This window comes from Glossina fuscipes, unplaced genomic scaffold (assembly GCF_014805625.2).
Source record: "Glossina fuscipes isolate IAEA_lab_2018 unplaced genomic scaffold, Yale_Gfus_2 0, whole genome shotgun sequence".
Classification (NCBI taxonomy): Eukaryota; Metazoa; Arthropoda; class Insecta; order Diptera; family Glossinidae; genus Glossina; species Glossina fuscipes.
The window spans coordinates 24338622-24365998 of record NW_023998414.1 but is presented as its reverse complement, the minus strand read 5'-3'; the positions used below and the strand labels follow the sequence as shown (position 1 = coordinate 24365998).

Here is a 27377-nt window from a genome sequence, read left to right as displayed (position 1 = left end):
TTTTTTTTTTTTTTTAGACTAACCGAAGCGAATAGCAAGTTAATGATCTGCTAGCTTTCATCTCTTAATTAAATAAGAAAAGTAATATCTATCGTAAATGCTTATTACTGGGCATGACAGCAAAAATCCTTACGGTACTGGTAAAGTGGCGAATAACATTATCTGTTAAAAGAACTCGTGAGTGCCTATTTTCATGCATGTTGGGGAGAGGATTTAAATAGTCCGGGTAAATCGAAAGAATAAGCAAAACTGCAAAGCAAAGATCACCTTTAATGATAGCGGCATAAAGTTTCTTCTAAAACTCCTAAAGCTAATTAAACATATCGTTTCGCTCTATAATACAAGCAGTTTTGAAATTTCGAAAATTTGTCAATATGACGGGCCATCGACTTAAAAATAACTGTAGTTGCAAACAAAACATGACTCGCAATAGTAATTTTTATTCGTACGAAGTAGTATTAACTTTGTTGTATGAACGCATCAATATTAATTAGTAAAATGCCGATTACGTAGCGTAACTAGACATGGCTACGCAAAAACGATTTATTCATTTATCTCCAGACATGTATCTCATCAATCTTCCATCTTACAACATGTAAACAAATGAAATGAAAAAAAAAAACTTGAAAATTCAAAAAAAAAAAAAAATCAAGCCCCGTGCCGTTTTCCGGCTGGCCCCCCCCCTCCCCCTCCACGGAAAAAAAAAATTTGTTTCAGTTTTTATTTAAAATTAGTCGCCTGCAGCTATGTTATAATAATTGAAAGTAAAGCGAGGAAAAATAAAGCAAAATATTGTTAAGCATCACTTATTTATCGAGAAAAATGATGGGAATAACATGTGAAAGGTCACTTATACCTAGAATAAAATTATATCTCTTTGCTGTTTAAGATGTATTTGAAAAACACGTTCAATTCTTAATGTATACGTACACATATATAGGACCGAAAAGTAACAAAGCCATCTTCTATACTAATCTAATTAATTTCTTATGTGAAATATGTTTCTGAGGCGTGATGACACATATGTATAGAAAAAAAAATAATAATAATATTATTAAAGTGAAATAATATAAAGCAATGTTTTCCAACTGCCAACTTTTATATATGTCACTGTTTAAAATATTCTTTAATTTGCATATATATGAATCGTCTTCTGCTGCCTGTTTTCATTTAAACATTCCGATCACGTACTAACCCTATGAGATTAATTAGAAAAAGTTTCTATAATTTTCATTTATGTAATGCAAAAATTAAATAAATAAATTTTCCACAAGCCAAGATTAATTTATATAATTAAAATGGAAAGCGCCATATAATTGGAATATCTACTACTACACGTGTACAATACATAAAAAAAATAAAAAATACAAAATACAAAATACAAAATATATATAAATAAAATGTTTTAATTAAAACTTTTCATGTACATGGCCATAAATGCGATAACCAATTGCTTAACATCTTATTATAAAACCATTAGAAACAAATTTTCATAATGCAATCGGAAATGGTTTTTAGTTAGTTTACTTACTAAATATTTAGAGGTAAAGAACCATCGGTTATGCTTATGTCGGGTAAAATGTTCATTTTTAACATGTAACGGACATCGATTACTGCTAGTGCGCATTGTTGCTAACGTTGCTAATGGCTTGCCTTGTAACTAAAATCCTTTTTGAAAAATGCTATTAAAAAAAAAAAAAAAAAAAAAAAAAAAAAAAATCAACAAATTTTTGAAAATATTTCAGACTTACAATGTGGCTGTGCACTATCACCGTATGGACAAGTGTCACCAGGTATTAAACGAATTTAAAATTTAAAAAAAAAAAAAAAAAAAAAAAAAAAAAAAATGCAATTTATAAAAACTAAATATAATAGTATTATGACTAAAGTTATTACCAAATTCTCAAAGTCAGGTACAGAAAAATAAATGTATTAACTCGCTTTGCACGAAGAGTTTTATTAAATTTAAGTACAAAAAAAGTACGGTACGGTCGCAGTCATCAGCCTAGGCTAACTAACCTGTCAACGTGCCCTGAATGATTTTCTTCTTAAATTTAATATTCATCGCTTCTATGAATACTAATAGAATTTTTAAAATATTGTTAACAAGAAGGAAGCTTATGTTCAACAAAAAGCACCTTTCGATTGGCCAAACCAGTCCTATTTATACCAAGTACCAGATATAAAAGGGATATAGGAACTCATTCAAACCTAAATAAGTCCTATACGACGTATGAGTGGCTAGTAAATTAATTGTTTCCGTAGGACTTTTATTTTTTGTTTTTTTGTGAAAATAGATGCTCGCAGATGTTATCCTTATCTGCAATAATATCCACAACCGCGCACGAACCTTATTTACTGGATGCCGCGTATATATATATATATGTTATATATGAAAAGAGAGATATGATTCCATTAATTGGATTTACTTCCTCTTTTATTTGCACCCATCATCGAAGGATTGGAGGGTATATTCATTTTGTCAAATCGTTTGCAACGGCCAGAAGGAAGCTTCAGAGACCCCGTGAAGCATATCCTTTTGTCCGTCTGCGTAATCTCTGTTGTAAACATGCTTCTGGTCGCAAAAATGATGCAATCGACTTTTAATTTGGCTGAAACATGGGAAGTTCTCGCACGCAGGTTTGCATTGAAAATGGGCTAAATCGGTCGAGGGACACGCCCACAGCACAATGTAAACTGAGAACACCTCCGCTTTTCAAAAGCATTACAAAATGGGATTTTTGCTCATTACTGATAAACTATAGGAGATAAATGTACAAAAATTTGAACGCATATTCTACGGACGAAAAGGCAAAAATTTACCACGCCTACCCAATATTTATAGTGTATCATGAAAACTCTTTTTTTTTTTTTTTTTTGCAATATCTTTATAACGCACAGAAACAAGCTGCAAAAGTTTCAAACTTGAAATGCATCTGAACTGTGTAGCATCTGTGGCAAACATTGTTCCGTCAGCGCGAATGAAGATATCGCTTACAAGTTTGCAAAAAACCTTGGAAATGGTCTAAGGTTTTCAAAGGACACACCGACAACGCCCATGCGCTTATGCGACAAAAACTTTTATTTTGCAAATTGAGAAAATCAGTCGCGCCCACTCCGTATTATAGAGCACTTTTTATCATTTTTAGGATAATTCGATTCTCTCCTCCTCTCCTCGAGAATTTTCTTACTTGTTCTTACATGCTCTCGCACGAAACCTTTTTGTACCATATCCTTACCTTAACCAATAAACGAATGAAGAAGCATTATGTATTAATAAGAAGCGATAAAACATCTCAACACTAGGCGCTGTCTATTTTCGATCACCTTTCACGAGCAACAGGGAAAACAATCCGTCTTTGAAATATGTATATAACGACTGCGAAAGCCCAGAAGCTCTAATCAGTCAGATGTTGTTGCATTATTCGAAACAAATTTTACTTAAAAAGATTTAGTGTTCGTAGGGAATAGTGGGTATGGTAGAACTATCCATTTAGAGCGATTTTCAAACTCTTAACGACTTGAGTGTTTCTTGGTCTTGGGCTTGGGGTCTCTCTGATTTGTGTTTTTTTTTTTTTTTCGGATATAACAAATGGAATAAGCCAAACCGATAGTTCATATTTCGATGGACTTGTGCAATAAATTTGCAGATCAGAAAGTGTAGTTTGTAGTCGGAATAAAAAGAAAAAAATATATTGTTTTTTAATCTTAAATGGATTACTACGTATACTAGAGAAGTGAAATATCATTTGCAAAAAAAAATTTTATTTCTTAATACAATGTTTTTTTTTGGTTTTCTATCAAAATTTCCAATATTTTTGCTTAATATAAAAGTAATAAAGAAGAGGAAACGCAATAAGCAAGGTATTTAACGATGCAATGTTATATAAGTTAAAAAATTTTTGAAACATTTTTTTGAAATATATTTAAAACTTTTGCGTTCTTTTTTGTGGTAGGAGGAGGGGTTTTGCAATTTTCTAATTTTTTCTTCTTTTCCGTTTTCATCGTGCCTGTAGTGATAGCTGAGTGTGTAATTATACTAACGTATGGATATTATGTAAATAAATGTTTAAAAATTTAACCTTGATTGATTTTAATTACTTAATCAATAGTTTGTGTGAAATATGAGAAATTGTAATCAAATTAAAAAAAACTTCTTTCCATTCTATTTACTATCGCTCATGACCCGTAAAAATGTCTTAAATACACGTTAAGTTGATTTTGTACATAAACCTATCAAGTATTTTTCTTTTTTTTATGAAAGTAATTCGAACTCCATCAGCCTAAGAAATTATATAAGAAATTGTTTCGATTACTTGAACAAAGAGCATTCCCATAATGGAAAGTTGGAAATATTAACAACTGGCAATGCCAGTACTATTATTATTATTATTATTATTATTATAATTTTAGACTAATGAAATAAATTCTTAGACTAAAAAAAAAAAAAGAGACATTGAGCACTAGCAACACAGGCTATCGGCTCTAATTTAAATAAATGTACATTAGACAATGAGCTTAGTAGTATTAATAAAGTTATATATATGGAAGTGATATTCGATTCTGAAACTGATTTTCGACTGTCCAAAGGGTTAATCGTTCCAAATGCGATACTTCTAGCCAAGGAAAAGTTAAGGCAGTCGCAGAGAATATGCTTTATAGTGAGAATTTGTCCACAACTTCAGATTGGGGAGGAAGACTTACCCAAGATCCATTGGTGAGTTGCAGATGTATGACCAAGGCGAATTCTCGAAAATGTTTGGATTTTGGTTTTCTCAACATTTGTTGGATATAAAGGTGGAGTTCATTCAGGGTTTATGGAAGAGTAGTATTGATGATGGTATTGTAAATCTTTGAAGGTCCAACTTTTCCATGAAATCATCCATAATTAGAGGAGGACAAGCAGCATACTTCGCCGCTCGATCAGCCTGCTTTGTTTCCCAATAAACCGATGTGACTTGGTACCCATAGCGCTTCAATTTTTCCATCGGGTATTGTAATTGTATTCCTTATCTCGAAGTCGAAGGATTCCGAATAGCTTATAATACAGACAAACTGTTGGTAACAATGACGGTTTTGAGTTTGTTTTTCTGAGCAAGGTTCGCAACGTGAAGGATAGCTCTTATGCCAGTACTAAGTATTGTATTAAGAGGGAAATTTGTGATATTTTTCTTATGTTTTTTTTTCTTTTTTGTAAAAATCAATTTTCTTATTTAAATCATAGCCACCTAATATATGTGCAAGCAATTCATTACTCAAAACGAGTCTTTTCTTCTTTGAACAAATTTGGCTTCTTCCTAAACCGCTTCGATCGAAACGATTAGACGCGTTAAACCATTTTCACTTGGGGATTGCTTGACCTAATGTTTTCTCTGTTGATTTTCAACTTGTCTAATGCAATGAAAGAGGTCTTCAGGAGGGCGCTTATGGTTATTTAAAAGCCTTAGTGCAGCTTCGTTAGGCGACTTGAATGCTTTCAATGCTTCTTTTCAGAAATTAAAAGTTCGGCATAAAGCGTTTTAAGTTGTCTATGAATTCTGAATGCAGGAAAAGCATTAGGCTTCAGCATAAGCATGAAAATGAAGTAAGTTTTTTTTTCCTCATCCACCTACACTCCTTGTCACAGGGCTCTTTAAGAGAATAGGGCCGTTGCTATTTATTTTGATTGTTTTTTAATATCAGTATAGTAACACTTCATAGCTTTCCGCAATATTATTATTATATAACTTTTCTCTCGATATCAAAAACAAAATTTTCAGAAAACTCTCTTCCTTGGGTTGTTGCACTAGCCTTAGGCGATTAAATGAACTTTATTATGATAAACAAAATACGATGTGTTTTGATCAGTAAATCATTGTGGAAAAATTTGGTGAAAGTTCTAAGACTTCCAGGCGAATAGAAATCTGAATAAGGTAACTTCCACAAGTCTGTTCTGGATTCTTTCTTCGATTTGATCAACAAATAGTTAAACAGAAGACGGCGAGTCTTCAAAATCATTTCCAGAGCAACATGGGCCGCTAACTTCAACGAAGAAATCTTTACTATGAACCCCCTGAAGTCATGAAACAAGCGAACTCATACCGCCTTTTTCGGCTCATCTGCAAAGCGCGACTTGCAAATGTCGCAAGTCTGTCTCTTTTAGATTGACCGTGAACTTTTCTCTGGACTGATTAAGTTTACTGAGTCCTGAAAGTTTAAAACTAAACGAACGGAAGATTAAATGAGTGAAGAAATGAATTTTTGCACTAAATTTAACAACCGATATCAAGTACGATAAGAGCTTAAGATCTCACTTTGTCTTGCGGATATTTTGAGAATAGGTGTTTCACATATTTCTAATAACTGAGAATGCATATAATAAAATAAATCAAAATTGTTTCTCGTTTGACTTTACTTTAGTTCAACATTGGCTCGCAGAAGAAAATCGAATGCATAACCGAAGTGTGTCAAGAACTCATTCAGATATGCGGGTTCTATGGAGCAAGTACTCTGATTGGCCAATCACTACTAACGTCCGTCACGCTAATCGTTAACATTTATTCTCTTCTCGTCTGCACATCCAAAAAAATAATTTTAGTTTGCAAATTTAGTCGACGTTGTCTGTAGACTAGTTTCCACTATGTGAGAGAGATAGGACCGTTAGTTACTAAGATCACTCAGATTTTATCAGGGTTCACATACACATAGAATACGTACGAGTACATTGCCAACTAAGGCAAACGTTTGATGTGCCAACTGACCCCATGCCTATCGGTAAGGAGTGAATCGCATCGAAGCGGAAATTTAGCGGAACTTTTTCAAATACTTACTATCTAAAATTGAATAGAGTTCTCGTATGAATTAATGGCCTGTCGAGTTATTAGTGGAGTAGTAGCTCTAAAGTAATTATCAGAAATTCTGTTCTTCGAACTCATCACTTCGACGACACAAGAATCGTCGTAAGCAGAAGAACTCATTTTTGTTTTCATTTTTTTCAAGTCCAAATTAAAGAATTGCGATTGTGATGGTATCCTTCAATTAATTTATTTTAGAATGAAGGCTAAGCTTATATATGTTTAACCCTTTTGAATGGAACAGTTTTGATCTTTTAGTTTCGCTTCCTTTCATTTCAAAGACTCCGCCAGCATCCGTGTGTACTGGATCGTAAATTTTAAGAGCACAAATCGAATATAATCTCTTCCGTGTGAGTTTGTTGTATATCATGTGATCTTTGAAATTACAAAGACACAATATAAACATTTGACCTTATTTTGCTGTATAAGCTTGCAATTGCGGTTCTTTTCAACCTTTGACCTACAATTTTTTTTAAAAATATTTTTCACTCACATATTAGATTTTCTTGGAGAAATGAAGTGAAAATATTAATAACAAAATCAAAAAAAAAAAAAAAAAAAAAAAAAAAAAAAAAAAAAAAAAAAAAAAACACCCAAAGGCCTTTCATATAAAGGCCTGTACAAGTATGTGCGTGTGTAAAGTTTATGTGTTAAGTGTAGTTCTGTGCCAGTTATTTGTCTCTTAATTGTTGTGTGCGGCAATCTTGAGACTCTCAATAGTATCTATTTTTATAAATTTTCATTTTGTTTTTGCTCTCTTTTTTTTTTTTCATTATTATTTTTATTATTATTATTATTATTTCCTCTACACCGCACACATGCATCAAGTGTTTCAAGCCAAGCCAGTTCCACTTGATTTGTTTTTAGACCTTCTCTCGTCGCATGTTATGTGCAAAAAGGTGCTTGCAAGTGAACTTTTTTTTTTTTTTTGTTTTTGTTTGTACTTTGCTTTTATTATTTAATATAAGGATAGACTAAAAATATTCTCCCTTTGCGTCCTTTTATCTGCGTCGTTCGTTTGCCATCCTTTGCTCTTTTAACCACTTGAAATATTTATTTTAATATTACCTCAGAGATTTCAGCCAATAACATGCATAACCCTCTCTTAGGGTTTATCGGTAAACAGCAGCAGCAGCAGCAGCAGCAGCACAAAAACAAACAAATAAACATGTGACACCTTCGCTGCGCCATGTTTATTTTTGTCCCTTGTCGTCATCATTATAGCCTTTTTTTTTTCGCTGTCAGCAAAATAGGCTCTCATTTCCTGTCGTTGAATGCTTTTATATGAGTGCATTAAGTGCACTACGAAGTCAGGTAGAGTGTGGAAAAGCCACGATAAAACTTAATTAAAAAAAAAAGAAAAAAAAAAAAACAAAATAAATCATATAAGCATATTAACCGCTAGATAGATCTTTCGGTGCCGATATGGAAAAACTAAAATTTCGCTTTTATATATATATACATATATGTATATATGTATATTGCAGCGTGCATTTGTTGGCACCATGAAGACAATCTTTGAAAGTAAAAATATATTCCTGATCAACGAATTATATATAGAATTAACCAACAGTCTCGCCTATTTATTTTGAAAATTTGTGTCTTACAAATTATCATTACTTTTCTTCTTCTTCGTCTTCTTCGTCTTCTACTTTTTTTATTTTTTATTTTTTTTTGTTTTTGTACAATTTTCAGCCCGTAAAATATTGTATATTGCATTTACCTGTAAAGCTCGTAAAGTCAATCAAGAATATTTCAAGCATGAGACGATGCGACAAATTATCTGTTGCTGACCCACTAAATACCTCTGAAGAAAGTGAAGATATCTCAAAGAAAGCTGAAAGAAGCTTGCGAGTTATGTATCGGTTTCGTTAGTCGAAATTTATCTCGAAAAAATAATGAGAAAATAAGGGACAAATTTAACGTTTGCTTGTTTACAACAATAACAAAATTATATAAAATTTTTAATAAAATGAAATGAAAAAAAATAAAATCTTCGGTCAACTTCGAATTTTAATATGTATATTTAGAGAACAACATATTACTTTAATGCATAATGCCAAGCAAACCTAATTATACCCTACATCGTTTATAGTACAGGATGCATTAAGTTAGTGCGGTCGTGTGTAATACGCAGAAGGACTTAAAATGCACCCAACCCTTTTATTATACCTAACGATTCAGAATCATAATCTGAATTGATCTAAGGCTGTCTGTCCGTGTATCCGTCTAATGTCTGTCCATACACAAATGTGTTCAAGCTCCAGATAGCAATTTTTGAGATATTTTGATGATATTTGTTACAGTGACGTGTTTTGACCCAAGGACGCATGAAACATTGTTTTGATAATGTTTCGGATCTGTCCACTTTTTCGTCGTACTTTATGTACTACAGAACTAATTCTCACAGTTTTTAATTCGGATAAAACATCTTAGAGCGGACTGACTTTTAAATCGATACCGTGGTTAAATTAAGTTTGCCTTGATCCGGGCAATCAAAAGTTTGTTGCCACAATTTTCATGCTGTCGCAAACCTTACGAATACTATATATGTATAAAAATATATATGTATATAGATTAACTCATCACCATTCCGTTCAGCCTATTTTTGCGTTTTCGGTTTCTATGGATTCCGTCTACGCATCCAATTACATTAACAAATGTTAGGAGTATTTCAACCATGGCTTTTTGTACAACAATGCAGCACAACAAGAAGTCACTCACACCAATTTTCCCCGAGATGTGTATGAAAGATGTCTCTGTGCAAACACACAATGTAACAATTTTAATTTACATTGCTGACAAATATATAATAAATTTTACTTATACATAAGAGGATTTAAGGCGTCCCGCAGAGCCTTACCGTTCTCCGCCAATCTCAATGTTCCGCAACAGCCAAATAACATAAAAGTGGGCAAAGGAATAACACCGCCTGATACGTATACAAAATCATTTCTCAGCATTACTTGACTACTTAATAACAACAACATCTTCATTAATCATTTCTTTTCTTTGACTTAACGGTAAAATGGATTAGGCCTGTTGGCGATAAGACCACTATATATGATGATATAATGAGTTTTTATTATTTGTTGCAAAAAAAAAGGGACGAAGTGGTCGTAAAAGCGTTCTGGTACCATTCAGTTTCCAATAAGAATCGTCGCTGAGAAAACTACGTCGGTGTATGAAATTTCATCAAAATATCTTAAAGATTGCAAACCGTATGTTAAACATAAAAATACACAATATGGACAGACAGATGGGCATGCGTCAATCGAAACTTTGTATACTTTCCGCGTGATGAGTGATGTATTATATTGAATGAATTTTACGTAACACTTGCTTATAATAATGAATGACTAATGAATTATTCTTTATTTTCTTGTAATATAAAAATGATTTTTAGAAAATGATGAAAAGTTTCAAAAAATGTTATTCTTCTTCTTGTTTTTGTTCTTCTTCTTCTTATATTATAAATTGAAATAAATAAAAAAATTATATAAATTTTATTAATAACTTATGGAAGTTTTTCAGGCAAGTTTAAAGCAAATAAAGTGAACTTGTAAAGCAAAGAGAAGGGCTACGTCTTACATAAATTAATGCCGTATTCGTGTAAAATCAATCAAAAATTCCCTTGAATTTATTCCCGTTTTCGCAAACATTTTGTTCCATTGAGGTGAAGCCTTTTTGCCTGTTCGAAGCAATATCCGGGAAAATAATACAAATGAATCAAAAAGCTTTTGAAACTTAAGCACATTTTACAATGATGAGCTTTTCTTCTATCAGCTTGCACTTCCTTCCTAATAAGCAAGCGAAGATAGTATGATTCAAGGGGACTTGGGACGAAAATCTATATGATATCCGAGTTCAACAATAGTTTCATTTTTTTTTTAACGTTAAACAAATGCACACAACCCGTCATACGTGGAGAATTTGATTCGTAAATATCTCTTGTGGATCCCTTCAGAAGAATGAAATGAATTTTTTTCACTTCTAGACATGCTTCTCATAATACAATTTTCATATAATGAACTGAATAAAAAATAAAAGAAAAAAAAAAAAAAAAAAAAAAAAAAAAAAAAAAATGAAAAAAACACTCTTTAAAATTAAATTTTAAGCAACATTTTAATTTTAATACCTGAATAATGTTTTAGGCTTTCGTATATACATCATCAATATATAGCATCAGATTAACACTAACTAATAACAAAGGAAGTTTTAAGAAACTTACTTATATAGTTTGTAATAAAAGTTTTTTTTATATACATATATTTTTGTATGTATATATATATATATATGTATATATATAGTATATAGTAAGTTTTTATCTTCTTAGTAGATCAGATTTATTTATGGTAAACTACTTCCCCATTAAATAAACCACGGTTGTAGCAACTTTTTGATGAGTTCATAGACCACATAGTAATTGTATGTGGTTGAGATGATCTAAATTTTGAAACATTGCCAAGAAAAATCTATTATGCAATAACTTTAAATGAATTCATTTTATGTGCATTCTACTTACACCTACGTCTGTTATAAATGAAAACTGGCCTAGGGATTGCAATAAGTACAAATAAGATGAAAAAAAACAAAAAAATATATATATATAAAAATAAAAAAATAAAAAAAAACATTGCCCGTAAGTTCTGTAAGCAAATAAAATGCTCAATTAATTTTGCCACCACAACTCAATGATTTATACTAGCAGCAGATGATGTAATATATGATTGCTAAACAAATCAACAAGTTTTCAGGAACTGTTTAATTGGTAGCCAAATATGGTCGATTTTTATATATATATATACAGATCGTCTAAATACAAAAATTCTGCTCTTGCAAGCGCGAAATTTTTCTATTATTAGCGTATGTATTTTATGCATACACAGTCCGTAGGAAATATCGTTCAAATCAATGTCACCATCTTTTTCGCGCTGGCTGCCATTTATCTTCGCTCTATCGAAATACAAAAATCGTACCACAATTTCCCCTTTATACGTCTTATTGCCTATTATGTGTGCGGCTATGTTGATAATTGGTGTGTTGGAACGCTCGGTAATAGAGCAAGTGCTTGTGTGTTGCAACTTCCGCTTAACGGAATTCATTTGTTATTTGCTGAAAGATATCTTTTTTTTTTTTTTTTTTTTTATATTTTCTGCTTTCGTTTGTTCTTCGTTGCCCTGCAACTGTGTGTGTGTGTGTATGTGTGTGTGTGTGTGTGTGTATGCCTATGAGCGTGTAAACAACATGTGTTGTTTTGCTCTAACTTGTCTTCCCACTCCCCCAATAGACTACAACTACCTACTCATTCACTTCTCTCTCACCCTCACCCAGCGAGTGGTGCTCATACCTAAACACATTCCCGCATCCGTATACACTTATGTGTCATAATTCAGTTATGTTAACATATATTTTTTCCACTACGTTCGAATACTTCTTGAAAAAACAACAACAACAATCACAAAAAAAACAATATTGTTGCAAATTTTTCCCTCTTTTTTTTTTGCTTTGTTTTTTGCCTGGTGTTCATTTTTGAGGCGGTTTTGACAATTTTGAGCCGGAAAAAAATTGAAAAAAGAGAAAAAAAAAAAAGGTTGAAACATAAGCGAAGGATTAAAAGGACACCAGAAGTTTTTTTCTAATCAAGTTTTTGTTATCGTTTTTTATCTTCTTTTTTGATTACATTTTTCGATAGCTAAGGACAAATGATATTAATTTTGTTTATTGTTGTTATTGTTATTGTTGTACATTTTATTCTCAGAAACTCCACTATGGCTTCTTTTGCAAGTGGCACCCATACGCAACGAACGGGATTTGGTTGTATTATTTTTGCTCACATTTCGCGACATTACCGCCTTAAAGCAACCAATCGACAGCGAGGATACCAAGGGTGGTAAGTATTCTTTAGTTTAGAAAAATCTATTTAAAAATTTCTCCCTATCTATTCTCTTAACTAATAGATTTCTATATATATATATATATATATATATATATATATATATATATGGCTTGCATGGATTGTTATCAATATTTTAGTGACGCATGCTATAGATCGATTTGTATCGTAATTAATGTTATATTATTGCCATCGTTTATAAATATGCTTTCAGGATATCGTTGAATTTATTTTCATTGGACTAAATTGTGAAAGCATTTTAAACGAAAAGAATCGACCGTCTGCCTGCTTTCTTTGCAATTTTCACGCTACGATTAACATTAACATTTATGGCCGATAAGAGCAGATGATAACGCGACCAAGATAATTGCATAAAACAATTTTTAAACGTAAACAAATCTCTTCATTCAGAACGCCCCTCGCTGAACTTTCCTGAACTATCTATATTGATACCAAACCAACTATCGTAAGGCCAACAGTTTGTGGTGCTGCTTAATCCCTAAAAGTGACGCATTGTCGAAAGATTGTCATGAAATAATCCTTTCGCTCCTCGCATGCGGTGACTTAAACCTTCCTATCAAATGCTCAGTAGCTGAAGCAATTAACAGAGCGGTTAACTAGTTGGGTTTTTCCTTTTTTTTTTTTTTTTGATCAAAGACCTTTACAACTTCTTGCCGCAAATATGCGAATATTATCTCATCCTTTCGCTTTTTATTTCGATAAACTGCCGGGGTGTGGTATTGTGATGATTATGCAAATGACGAGTTCCTTCAACATTCCATCTTCGAAGCTATTGCTTGTAATTATATTCAATTCAAACACGTCTAGTGTATTATTAGCAAAAGCTCACTTTAACTACATACAATGAGGCGAGCCGGGAGCCCGGATCTAACAAAACTTTATCTTCGCCGAAGCGTTTCGAACGATTTTACCGATCTTATCTATCTCAATACTTTTCAAATAATTCGATCTATTAAAGAACTTGTTGGGCGAAACCTCTTCTGAATAAGTTACGTGTTCTACTTAAGAAATTAACAACTATTATCGGGGCGTGTGCTTGAAGAAACGCTAAACGCTAAACGCTATGTTAAAAATTTTGTCGCTAAAATGTTGCACTCTTTGCTTCGTCTCATTCGACGCCATTCTCTTCTCTACTAAACCGTCTGTTTATTCATGACAGCAAACTAGCAGTTACTCGGGGTTGGATCGTACGAATACATGTTAATGGCGTTATAATACATATTCCAGTTCTTTCAATTTTGGAATGGAAATGCTTTATGACTCCCGATTGAAACGGTCCAATAATGCTGGAACCAGTTTTATGTTCTCTCCAACTGCACTACGTTCATCATAAAATCGTAGTGTAAGGATATTCGCGGCAATTGTTGCCGCATCGTTTATACAATGAGTTCATGTGTACGTTGATGGATTGATGCTTACTGGACCTCGTCACGAAATAGTATAAAAAATTATTTTCACTTACTTTAAAAGCTTTAAGAGACGCCTCAAATTAGTAAACTCATGTTGCTTCTGTTCGATTGTTAACGCGAGCGGCATCGCCATCGCCATCGCCGTCGCCATCGCACAAAGCTGTTCTATATGCAAATATTCATATAAAATATTCCTGACACGTTCAATTAATAATAATTTTGTAACGTCAAAGCTTTCATCATCTTTCTCATGTACACTTCACAGTCATTGAAAAAATTACGATGGATATGTTTTTTCCCTTGTGTTCTTTACTTATTGTTATGACGTTTCTTGCAGTTGACGACCCAATTGAAGGCTCAGCATCATTGCTGTTTATATGACTGGCTACATTCATACATTGATTGAGATGAATGAGCGAACGATCATGCAGACCTCTAGACTTTTCCAAGTCTACAGAATATTTTTTGGTCCTTTTTTTGTGGTTGCCTTTGTTCTTAACGGAAGTTAAGAATCTCGTATAAGGTATTCGTCGGAGAACTGAGAGCTTGGGGCTTTAACTTTTTATTGCAATATGTGTAACGAAGATTCTTGGGCGAAACCGCCAAACACTGTCTGCGAATGAGAATCCTTAACGATAATTTTCGGCACAGTTATTGCCTTAACCTCTTCAGCCAGGCGTAGGGTTTTATCATCATTTTGATTTCTATACCGAAATGGCATATGATCTTTTGGAGTAATTTACATAAGTGCCCGGCCGTGTTTGAACGAATAGTACATCATCAATTGGAACGCGTATTATTGGCAAGCAGGAAGCAAGATTTCAGCGCACTGTAGCTGGCCGGCATCTGCTGTACGAGAACGGTAGTCATAATGCTGGAAATTCGTAATATCTTAACCTTTAGATTGTTTCGCCACATTGTTCAGTTTATTCGCACGCCTCAGTGATGCATTGCCTGCACTTGACCTACATTAGCTTGTAGACAAATGGCGTTACTCAAAGCTTCAAAAAATTATGTTGTATAACACTTCAATGGAATAACATATACTGTTACCTAAAGCTTAAAGCTTAAGTCACTAGTTTCACATACAGAAGTCACAGTTTGAGAATATCTAGCAGGCAATGTAGCTTCATCGGTTGCGAGGAGCGAACTGATGAGGACATATCTGAATACCTGATATATGCATTGCATGCAGGAATCTATCCATTTTGCTATCTATTACGAATATTTGGAAAATCTTATAAGCTCCATGCCGTGGGAAAGCTTCCTCGATGAATGTTTTTTTTTTTTTTTTTTTTTTTTTTTTTTTTATAAATTTCTTCATATCGGATTTTAATAAGTCGGAAATTTTTTTCTATAAAGACATTTCCATGGTCCTACGTCATGACTGCACAACACGTGAGCACGTGAAATATTCATGTTCATGTAAATGGCGACCAAATCATATAGGAATTTTTTCCGTCGAACTGGCATAAATAAATGCAAACGTAGAGCAAGTAGTTGTGCCAAGACTTTGTAGCCTTATGCAGTATACTTTCAAGCATATATGTATATGTTTATAAAATTCAATTAGCGTACAAAGTGTGATATATAAATGTCTATTTATTCTCTATATCTGTGTTTATCGGTTATCCCGCCTCTCTAATGTTTCGTACTTGCGTTGTATATAAATACTTGTATATATATATATTTAATATGTGTGTATGGGTGTGTTTAGTGTGATAATTTGATGTATGTGATTTTTCAACTTTCCAGTTTTAGGTCTATCAAAATTTGCAAAATTGGCACGTTCGGTAACGAGAAGCCGTCAATTCAGCGCACATCTGCCAACACTAAAGGATCCAACGAAACAATCTAATCTGGCCCATGTAAGTAGCAAAGAAAAATGCATAGAATGATGTTTTAATTTTTTTTATTTTATTTTTTTTTTTAATTTTTTTTCTTTTTCAATGCAGATGATGTCTCTAAGTGCCGATATTATGCCACAGTATCGTCAGGAAGCACCAAAAACTCCGCCACATATATTATTGCATTATTGTGCATTTAAAGCAATTTGGGATTGGGTGATATTGTGTTTAACATTTTATACAGCTATTATGGTAAGAATTTAACTTTCATCTGTGTCGCACTTCCGCTTTCTTTTATAATAATATGATTAGTGTTTAAATTGTATAGGTTTCCTTTATATATATATATATATATATATTTATTTACCTTTTGCTAGAACAATAGCTATTAAATAAAATACTTAAAAAGCTTAAAATGTGCTCTGCTATAAATGCCACTTACAAGTCAAGCAATCTGATACTTATAAATTTACATAACCGTATAAACCATATAAACATCTACTTACATTCATATCAACAAACACATACATGACGTAAACATATACAATAAGATGTTTGTAAGCGTAGACAAATGTTTACAAAATCTTAAAAGAAGTCTGTTTGTGTGTGTGTGTGTGTGTGTGTGTGTGTGTGTGTGTGTGTGAGCGCATCATTTACACGCTGGGCGAGGAGACGATTTTTATCTATATCTCAACTATCATCCATATATCTCTTCTCCTTTCTTACACTCATTCATGCAATAATTTTTTTCTTTTCATCTCTCTTTCGCCAACACCTCCTTGCCCTCTATGCGCAGACTATTACAATTCTTTACACTCTTGGGCACAAACATACACTTAAGACATGTTCAAGTTTTCCTTAATTTAAAAAAGGAAAAACAAAAAAAAAGTGAAGCAAACATACATACAATCACAATTTTATATATGCATATATCCAACACAAACATATGTTTTCTAATTACATGTACTTTGAGTTACATGAACAACTTAAGCACTTTATTATCTTATTATGTATTTTATAAATGAGGCGTTTTAACTTTATATACGTATTCTTATATATATACATTTGTATGTGTTTGCTTGTTTGTAAGTGGTTATTTGTGTGAATACGATTCTAAAGATGGATGCTTTTACTATCGTAGTGCACTAAGCAGAAGGTATTGCATAATTAATTTGATTTATTTCATGTTTTGTTTTTTTTTTTTCTTCTTCTTCTTTCTTTTGTTTTGTTTTGTTTTTTTTTTTTTTTTTTCTTTTCTTTTTTTGTTTATAAATATTATTTTATTCATTCATTTCATTAATTGATTCAAATGAAATAATACAAAAGTAATATGTATATATATATATACTTATATATGCATGTATAGGTAAATTGAAAAGAAGAAGAATGATTTAATTACAATTAACGTTAAAGTCCGTTACGATATCAAGCAATTATATAAATATGACAACACGTTTTTATCTGTTGCGAAATTATTCGTAAATTCATTGCGGAAATTTTTACCATACATTTCTATATGGCCTTGAGTAGTGTATATGAAAAAACTTTGCATCGATATAGCATATATAAGTCACATTTGCATTATCTAAGCAACCTCTTGTGCTCATCTCACCTTTAGATCGTGCCTTCTTGCGAAATTTCGCTCATAAAATAGTAAAAATTGCTTTTCCCGATCGACCTTATACGGGAAGTGACGCGTTAAACTTGGGACAATAAATTTATATTTCATATAATACAAGTTAGAATTGAATACAATATATTACTATTCCAACCTATATTTGCCAAAATATTATTTGCATTGATTTCAGTTAAGAAACATTAAAGTGAACAATTTTTTCGCTCTCGGGTTGAAACAAGTAAGTCTAAGTCTAAGTCTCATTAAAATTGAGAATTTGCAATTTTTGCTTTTATTCAAATTCGGAATATAGTTCTGAATCAATTACTATAATAGAAGAAGGGCCTATCTCAACTTGTTCGGGACTTCGCATACGTCAAATTACACTTGATCTACGTTCATCACCAGTGGTGCAATGATTATTCCCTTCTCTTCTCCATCTTTACTATCCCATTTGTCTTCCGAGGCTTTACTAGCGACCACCGGTGCGAGAAACATTTTTTGATTTACTGACAACATCTTGTGTCATTTACTTCTCTCTATCTATATAAGAATATTCAGTACCGACCTACGAAATAAACGCTGCATTGACAACCGCTAATCAAGATCGCATCGTCGGCTACCGTATAGTAAACTGGTAACAAAAACGCGACTATTAGGTCACCATAGCTGAGTTAAATACTTCAATATACTTCAACACTTAGGCCTTATTATAAATTGGACTGATGAACGGTCGCAGCTATAGTGTGTACAGACGTTCCTTGCTTAACACGGTGTATCGAATCCATGCTTTATGAAATTTTCTTATACAAATTAAATTATCATCAAACTTAGATATAATATAAATCAAAAAAGTATGTATCCTGCGGTATGGAAACCGTATCATAATATTCGCGAATTGTGTACCGCGTTGAACCGTATTGAAACCGTGCCGCTTTACAAGCGGCGGACACCTTTGCTTGGGCGAATAGTTTCCAAGCTGCGATCACTTTCTTTCTGCATCTTTCTGCGCATCTTTCTGAACCCACCATCACCATGTTACTGCAAGTAATGGACCAACTTAAAAGAGGAAAACTGAATAGCGCAGTATTATTGTCTAGCGCACAGGACAGGTGACCTCTTATGGTGATATGAAAAGAGAATAGCAAGGCACGTTCATTGCACAGAAAATATGTTGCAAGTCGCGAAAGATGCACTCAAGAGACTAAGTATCTAAAGCGATGCAATAAATACTTCAGCTCAGCTAATACCCATAGCACTTACACCGCTTATCTCAAACTATTGCGTTAGCTTCCAGTAGCTGGACGTAGAACGAACGGTCAAAATGCTGATTGATGATGATGATGTGTCCAACACCCAGCAAATTCTTGTTTGTCGTCCTTGTGCACGCTGTCTTGTCCTAATCGAACAAATATTTCACACGAGTTGCTTGTGTGATCTAAAAATGCACATGTCTAGCAGTCACGAACAATGAGGACAACAATGAGGACAAAAACCTTCGAAATGAATTTTCAATAGTTATTAGATCAAAGAGCGTCTTGAAAACGTCAGTTGTCTCTTCCAGTTTGCTAAAACTAGGTGCAATACAAATCATCGTCATATCACAAAAAGTGGAAGAAGCACGTATAGGGTTTGAAGAGCTTTCCATGACGCATCAATATTTGTTAAAAATATTTTGTGTTTTATAAGCTGGAAGGAATCGACAATGTTCTCGGAGCATTTTCTTAAGCCGGCCAGAACAGCCAGAAGTCGCATGGAACTAATTTGTGGGAATATAATGGTTGTGAAGCGGTATTAATCGAGTTATTGCCGAATTCTCAAAGAACTAACGCGAAAGCTAATTGGTTTTGGAACCAATCGAGATTCGTGGCCTTTGAGCAGGACAAAGCATCCTTTCAAATAATGCGGCTTGATTCACATGAAATGCTCACAGCATTAGCGAGATCTCTCGCGATAACAATAACTCTTAGATAGCATTGACAAAGCTTTCATCCAGCGTCAATGGTCGTCGGGAGCACAGTTCGGTGTTGAACTAGTTCCCGTCCTTTAAGATTTTAGCGGAACTTGTAAACATATATTCGCGACATAGTCTGACCGCCAAAGGCTTTCTGTCACATTCTCAACGTTTCCGCGTCAGAATTCTTTCTCGCTGCAAATAAAATTTAATGCAAATGCTCTTTGCTCTTTGACATGAACCTGGCAGCGTTTGAAAGGAATAATCTCACGATTTCAGAGTACCCAAAATGTTCAAGTGAAAAATTCACATTTTTTCTTAAATAGCACTTGTTTATAATGAAGCCTGAAAAATAAAGTGCGAATAGAAATGACATGAGTAAAAAATTAATGTCGTCTTACGCTGGCCATGCCATGATAAATAATATTAAAGCTATTGCAGGAGTTGGTTGACCCTACAGCGCAAATACATAAAATTAAATACGTACCAGAAACAGAACGCTAGCTGACATATCTCTCTCTCTCTCTCTCGGTCTCCGTAACCACCTTATGTTCTATTTTTATAGACTTTGCCACGTTTTATGGAATACAAATTTTTTCTCTATCAGCGCTATCACTTTCTTTGTCTAAGATAATCAAGAAATTGGATGAGATTCGAGATTTCTTGCTAAACTCAGTAAAGCGTACAAAGAAATAGAAAGGTTCGATATTGACTACTTTTAGTTAATATTTTAGGCCCATACAAAGAGAAGAACCTAATTAGAAATGATTGATTTAGAGAAGGAGAGTGTATCAAGGAGTAGCTTCTGAATATTTAACGATAAAATCTTAAAATAATGTAAGCCTACATAAGGGAAAACTAAAAACATTAATGAAGAGAGATAGAGAGGGAGAGAGAGAGGAGAGAGTCTGGTGTCAATATAATTTCTAGATTATTTACACGTAGAGAGCCCAACGCTAGAAAGAACTATATTTAGAAAAAATGAAACTACAAGCTGGCGAAGGAGCTAAAGCAGGTAAAGCATCACTACAGAGTTTAAAATATTATACGCGTTAAGAAGATAGGATTCGACATTGGCAGAAATCAGGTAATTTAGGCGTGCGCTAAAAGAACGGCCAGTCGAGAAAGTTCTATTTAGTGGCCGAGAGTACCAGAGACAGGTCGAAAGAAAGAAAGACAGTAAGAGAGTGGGCGAGAGGGAGAAAATGAAACAAAAGAGGAAGAGAGAAAGAAAGAAAGAAAGAAAGAAGAAAGAAAGAAAGAGAGAGAAAGAGAGCCTATCGCTTGAATTTTTAAGATGCTTTGAACCACGATTACTAAGGCAAAGGACCTCGAGTACTGACCCAATCTCCGCACATTTTGGCCATTGTTTTGACTACTGTTGTACACTTAAGAAATCCCCCGAATCCAAATCTTTATGTTACTTGATAAAGAGGAAGAGAGAGAGAGAGGGGATATATTGACAAGTTCTTTGCTCGATTGATATGCCATAGGGGACATTTGCAGCGATTTAAATGCTAGTTAATGCGATATTTTCTTCTTATAACCCACTGCTTACAATTAATTACTCTATTTTTCTTCTATTTGTTGTTTTTTTTGTTGCTACGCCCTGTTCATTTTTTTGATTGTTGTCTTCCAACTTAATTGTGCTTGATTAGACGTCGTCTGCATTTACTCTCAACTTCCTTAATGAGCAATTATACAGACATGGAAATTGTAATTATAAAATAGGCAAAGAGCATCGATATATGCCGATAAGATATAATGACGATATGTGCGCTCAAATTATATAACTTTGTACGTTTAGTTATTTTAAATTTATAAAATAGAAAGCTTTCAGATCCAAAGCGTATCATATTGATCACGCTGTCATATCCTATATATAAGTATAGCTATATATAAGTATTAAAATAATTGTAGTAATAATTATATATATAGTCGACAACGCGAGATTCCATTTTAAGGCGACTACAAATATTTATTCGTTTCTTTGAAAAGTTTGTTTTGTCTGTTTTCTTCTTTTTCTTGTTTTTTCTTCTTCTTCGTTCAGGTGCCATATAATGTAGCTTTTAAAAATAAAACCTCTGAAGATGTTTCCTTACTTGTTGTAGACTCAATTGTAGATGTTATATTCTTTATTGATATCGGTAAGTATTCAAATTAATAATCTCTCTATGTCCAAATATATTGTTTACATCTCATAAAAACTTAACAAATTCCCGAAAATATCTTATGTGTAGTTGTGCATTTTTGTTGTGCCTATTTTTAAAATTGATAAGATCGCTGATCAATTAATAAGCAAATGATAAGACATAAAAGTTTCAAATGTTTTCCGAACACTCTCGTTTCTAAAGAGTTTTGAGTTCCAATGCCCTCACATGCATATCACACAAACAGCAATAGCTTTGCTAAATAGAATAGAACTGTTGCATTAGAAACATATCTGCGATAATGCATCGGCGATTGTGCATGTCCCGGACAAATTGACAAATTGAACGAAATATTTCAAAATTGAAATTCGCAATAAATGTGTGATGTCAACGAAAAGTATTGGAAAATTTTAGCATTAATAAAATCTCTACTTAATCGACATCATCAGAAATAATGAGTTTTTATATTGGCTAAGCTGTTTGCATGAAAGCTTGTTGAGAGTTTTACAAGCAAAGTCATTCAATATATTGAAATTGTAATGATTTTCTGATGAAACGACAAACGGCTCACTCAAACCGTCCGTCGTTCTCAAAATTAAAACCCAATGAGGTCAAAGTCATTGAAATATGTATCTTATTTACGGGGTATAACTTTTTTCAGTTATAACATTTTTTCAGTTTACAAATTTTCATCACTAGCACTTTGTGACTTAAGTGACTTAAGATGAGAGAACAATTTGATGAAAGAAAACATTTCCATAATGACTTGATAATATGTCGGTTTTAAACCGTTTTTAATCGGTTCCATTAGTTTCTTATATTATGCTTGATTAATTTTGAAAAATACATTTTTTTTTTTATCAAATAAAAAAACACTGACACTGACACCTTTAAATACGCATACGTACTTCATGACGTATTTCGACGAGTAGAATGATAGCGACTTCATTTCACAATATTTGTTATTTTTTACAACCATTACCGAGCGATCGGGGTATACTTTATACTATTGCCAAACTATCTGCAATAGCCAAAAGTAAACTTCGGAGACGTTATAAGTTGTATATACTCCCGATCAGCATGAAATTCTGAAGGGATCTATTCATGTCTGTCCGTCTGTGTATCTGTGTTCATAATCGTCTTTCTCGCAAGAGCTAAGATATCGATTTCAAATTTGATAAGAATATTGAAAGTTCCTATGCACAAGTTGGTATTGGAAGTGGCCACTAACCGATACGCGATCACAGTTAAGCGTAAGACGAAAACATCTCTATTTCTCTAAGCAAATATGTTGTGATTTTTGCTCATTACCAACGAATTACGAAAGATAGAAGGCTGAAATTTTCAAGCCTATATAAAATTTATTTTATGGACGAGCGTGTGAAGTGAAAGAAAGTATTGTTTTTTTTTTAAACGAATATTGAAGTACAGAACAGGCCCGAATATGAATTAGACAACTTTTACTATATACATTAGCGTTTCCCCTTAACATGCTTTCATAATAATGTAGTCAAAGTTATTCTTGTCGCCTTAATAATAAAATATGGTATTTATTCGCATCATGCGATTAAGAAAAAGAAAGAGGAAATATAAAATTTAATATAATATTCTTTTAGTTGCTACGCATTATCTCTTTCTCCTTCTGAATAGAAAATATAATAATTTTGAGATTCACTTCATATTTTTGTGTTGACGCGGCTACATAATCTCTTAAGCAATTTATTTGCCATCAAACAGACAACATTTTATAATTGTGTCCCTGTGTAAGAGAGTAAATAAATTTTTTAAAAGTACTTAAGTGAAAGGGAAAAAATTCATAGAAGAGTGCTTTAGAATAACTCTCATATTTCTCTCTACTCGAGAAGCCCTTAATAAAACGCTTTGAAAATCCTTAAGACATCTTTAAGGCGGCAAACGTAATATTCATAAATCATTTTTGCAACGGCAGACGACAAACAGCGAAATATAATATTATGAAAATGTGAATATATTCTTACCTTCTTTTCTTTTCTCTTTTGTCTCTTTTTCTTATTCTTCTTCCTCTACTTCTTCTTATTCGTCTTCTTCATCCGGCGCCCCCCCCCCCCCCCTCATCCTTTTGACATTAATTTGATTGTTCCATCATCATCTTATTTTTCTCTTATTTAGTTTTAAATTTTCATACCACATTTGTGGGACCGGGAGGCGAAGTGGTTAGCGATCCCAAGGTGATACGTATGAATTATTTGAAATCGTGGTTTATTATTGATTTGCTCAGTTGCCTGCCATATGATGTATTTAATGCCTTCGATCGCGATGAGGATGGCATCGGCTCGCTGTTTAGCGCTTTAAAGGTTGTTCGCTTATTACGTTTAGGTCGTGTTGTACGTAAATTGGATCGCTATTTGGAGTATGGTGCCGCCATGTTGATATTATTATTGTGCTTTTATATGCTCGTCGCTCACTGGCTGGCATGCATTTGGTATTCAATTGGTCGCACTGATGCGGATAATGGAGTAAATACACTCTTCTCCTTTTTTATATGTTTTCGCTTCTTTTTATTTTTTATTTATTTTTTTTTTTTTAATTTTATATCTTTCTCCTTCTTCGCAGATACAATACAGTTGGCTTTGGAAATTGGCCAATGTCACCCAATCGCCGTATACTTATGTTTATAACAATGATTCCAGCGCTGAATTGATAAATGGTCCATCACGTAAGAGTATGTATGTAACAGCATTATATTTTACCATGACCTGTATGACTTCGGTAAGTGTGTGGAGGAGAGAAACTTTGTTTTTGTTTTTGTTTTTTTATTCCCTGATATGGTTTTCTTTTCTTTTAATATAATTTAAAAAAAGAAAAGGAAAAAAATTTCTATTTTATTTCCTTCTTGAGAAACCAAAACATAAATAAATAAATGAATATATATATATACATGTATATATATATATATATATATATATATATATATATATGTATATTTATTTATATATATACGTATGTATTTGTTCTTCTTCTAGGTGGGCTTTGGCAATGTGGCTGCTGAGACGGACAACGAGAAGGTGTTCACCATCTGCATGATGATTATTGCAGGTGCTGTGTTTTGACACGTTCCGTTGCCACGTCACTTATTTATGAGCTTAAGTTGAAAAGCTAAGCAAAAATAAAATGTGTTAAATATCATTTTGCTATATTTGGCTTATGGTAGTTTTGATAACAACACATAAACATAATGTAAACGTGTGTGCGTGTATATATGTTTGTCTATATTTTACATTATTTTAGAATATTATTTATTTATTTAGTTTATATTTATATATATAGTTTTCTTGATTTATTTCAATGATTTTATGCTTTCATCATCTTTTCTCTCTTCTACTTATCATAAATAAATTGAGTTCAAATTTTCAATTGGCTTAGGACTGTGATACGATTTAGCCATGTCTGTCCGTTTATCCATTCGTCTATTGTTGATTGTCGGATTTCTCAAAAACATCATTTAAAGAGCTGCTGACGCACATGATAAGCGTAATAGAGCAAAAAAAAAAAAAAGAAGCAAATAAGAAGATAATAGTGGGCCGTAGCCCACATTTAACTATCATACGCCATTTTTGTTCGTTATTCATATAGTAGCTCTTCAAGAGAAAGAGTCAAAAAGTGGTTCGTTCTCAAATTATTATTCATCTATTACGTAATGAAAAACTCACAATGAGACTTTTTCACGATACAAAGGCTTAGTTTTGATGAGAGCGAAAGGGGTACAAAAAATTAACTGCCCCGGTCCAAGTTTAGTGCAGTTGATTTTTGTATCATACCACTATTATGAAACAATTAGATTAGAGGCAAAAATGCCTGCATAGAGGAAATGTTAAAGTATGGACCCCTGCCAATCTAAATATTCCCCATCAATTTAATATGTCGAAATAGCATTAATTAATGATTTTCGTGAAAAATTTTTGAAAATTGCAAATTTTTTTGTTTCATTTAGCAACTTTCTCAAAAAGAGTCGAAATAATCGTAAAAATGGTCCGAATTTATGTTTTTTTGAACAGCGTTCGTCTTCGATTCAAAATACGTCGATGTATCAAATTTTATCAAATTATTTCAAAAATTGCACTCTGTACGTTGAACACCACTGATGGACATATGGACAGACAAGCTTATATCAATTCATATGGAGATTCTAAAACACTATGATAAAAGGTGGCTATACCTCACATCCGTCTGAGTTCTGTACACAACTGCATAATTTAGATATACCCTTGCACCACAAGTGCTGTAGGGTATAAAAAAAAGAAGAAATTTCAAAGCATTACCGTCATAAATGGGATGCAATTTATTGTAGATATCGTTATAATATTGAATGCAATTATTTCTTAGAGACCACCACAGAGTCATTTAAATGTAGAAAAGATCCGTTCAACTAATGCGTCAAAACAAAACGAAGATTACATAAATTTCATCCCTTGATTCGGCTGCGATATGGATGTCAAATTAATTGCGGGAAAAGCTTCGCTAAATTAAAGTGTTTTAATGATGAAAATATCAAGTCATCTTCATTTATGCAAAAAAGAAAAAACAAATGATGGAAGAGTTTAAAGCAACTCTACGACCTAATGTGCCACAGCGGAACTGAAAGCCAATCGAAAAGAGATCTTTGAATTATTTTCGGATATGTGAACTATGAGCCAAGTCCTTGACAAACAACTGCCTTGAACAGCACCTATTCCATGTCAGCAAAATATTTAAGTTAACTCACCAAACCTTAACTCAGTAAACCTTTCCGAGCGAACATCAATCATTTACTTAAAATGATGGGTATATATGGTTTGTCCGAAGACTCTCTTGCTCACTTACTTTATAGTTTAATTTGTTTTTTATAATATTTAAAATATTCATTTAATTTTGTATTTATTGTTTTTCATTTTTGTATTAAACCGATCTTTTGTTAAATAAAATTTTTATTTATATGATTTTATTTAACATACTTCAAGAGAAAGGCGCACATCTTGCATTATATATACATATTTATGCCGCTAGAACTAATAATTGCTATCCTGTTGTAGTTTTATGCTTATCATTCATGTTTTTATATCTATCCAATTTTTAAAACTATTTCTATTAATTTTTAATTAAATTTCCTTACACTTCAAGTAGAATTAACCCCTTGAGTAAAAATCGATTTTTCTCTGTGAAAATTGCAAAGAGGTGACCTCTGTTGAGTGCGGAAATTTTTTTTGAATTCTTCAAAGGCTTCGCCATTAGAGAATTGCATATGATTTTTGAGCCGAGTTCTATTCAATGATCAAAACTTGAACTATTCGTTTTCAACGCGGTTAGCGCGTTACTGTTACTGCACATCCATTACTGGGATATGCCATGCGTATGATTACTTTTCAAAATCTCTTCTAGCGATTCTATTAATTGCATTGTATTCATGAATCTAATTCATTTCACAATATTGTTTTATCCGTCTGTCCGTCTGCTAGCTGTTTGAATATCTGAAATCAATAATAGCGAGACTAAAACTTGATACTTAGCAAGTTATATATCTCCGCATCACTTCGTGAAATGAATAACATCCATAATATAAATAATGAAATAAATTTAAGTAGTAGCAGCCACCAAAAGATCTTATGTAATTGAACACAAAAACATATATAGAAAATT

The 27377-nt window shown here is 32.9% G+C and overlaps 1 protein-coding gene across 1 annotated transcript in view; it reads left to right on the top strand.

Annotated features, from left to right (window-relative positions):
- Positions 1 to 97: 97 nt before the first annotated feature.
- Positions 98 to 27377, top strand: part of LOC119632779 (potassium voltage-gated channel protein eag) — a 40198-nt gene continuing 12918 nt past the window's right edge. The window contains 11 exon segments of the mRNA XM_038025900.1: positions 98 to 140; positions 1746 to 1793; positions 12595 to 12726; positions 15921 to 16027; positions 16115 to 16258; positions 21626 to 21722; positions 23874 to 24220; positions 24318 to 24473; positions 24728 to 24851; positions 25760 to 25831; positions 27248 to 27250. Coding sequence (XP_037881828.1) covers positions 98 to 140; positions 1746 to 1793; positions 12595 to 12726; positions 15921 to 16027; positions 16115 to 16258; positions 21626 to 21722; positions 23874 to 24220; positions 24318 to 24473; positions 24728 to 24851; positions 25760 to 25831; positions 27248 to 27250 — 1273 coding nt within the window.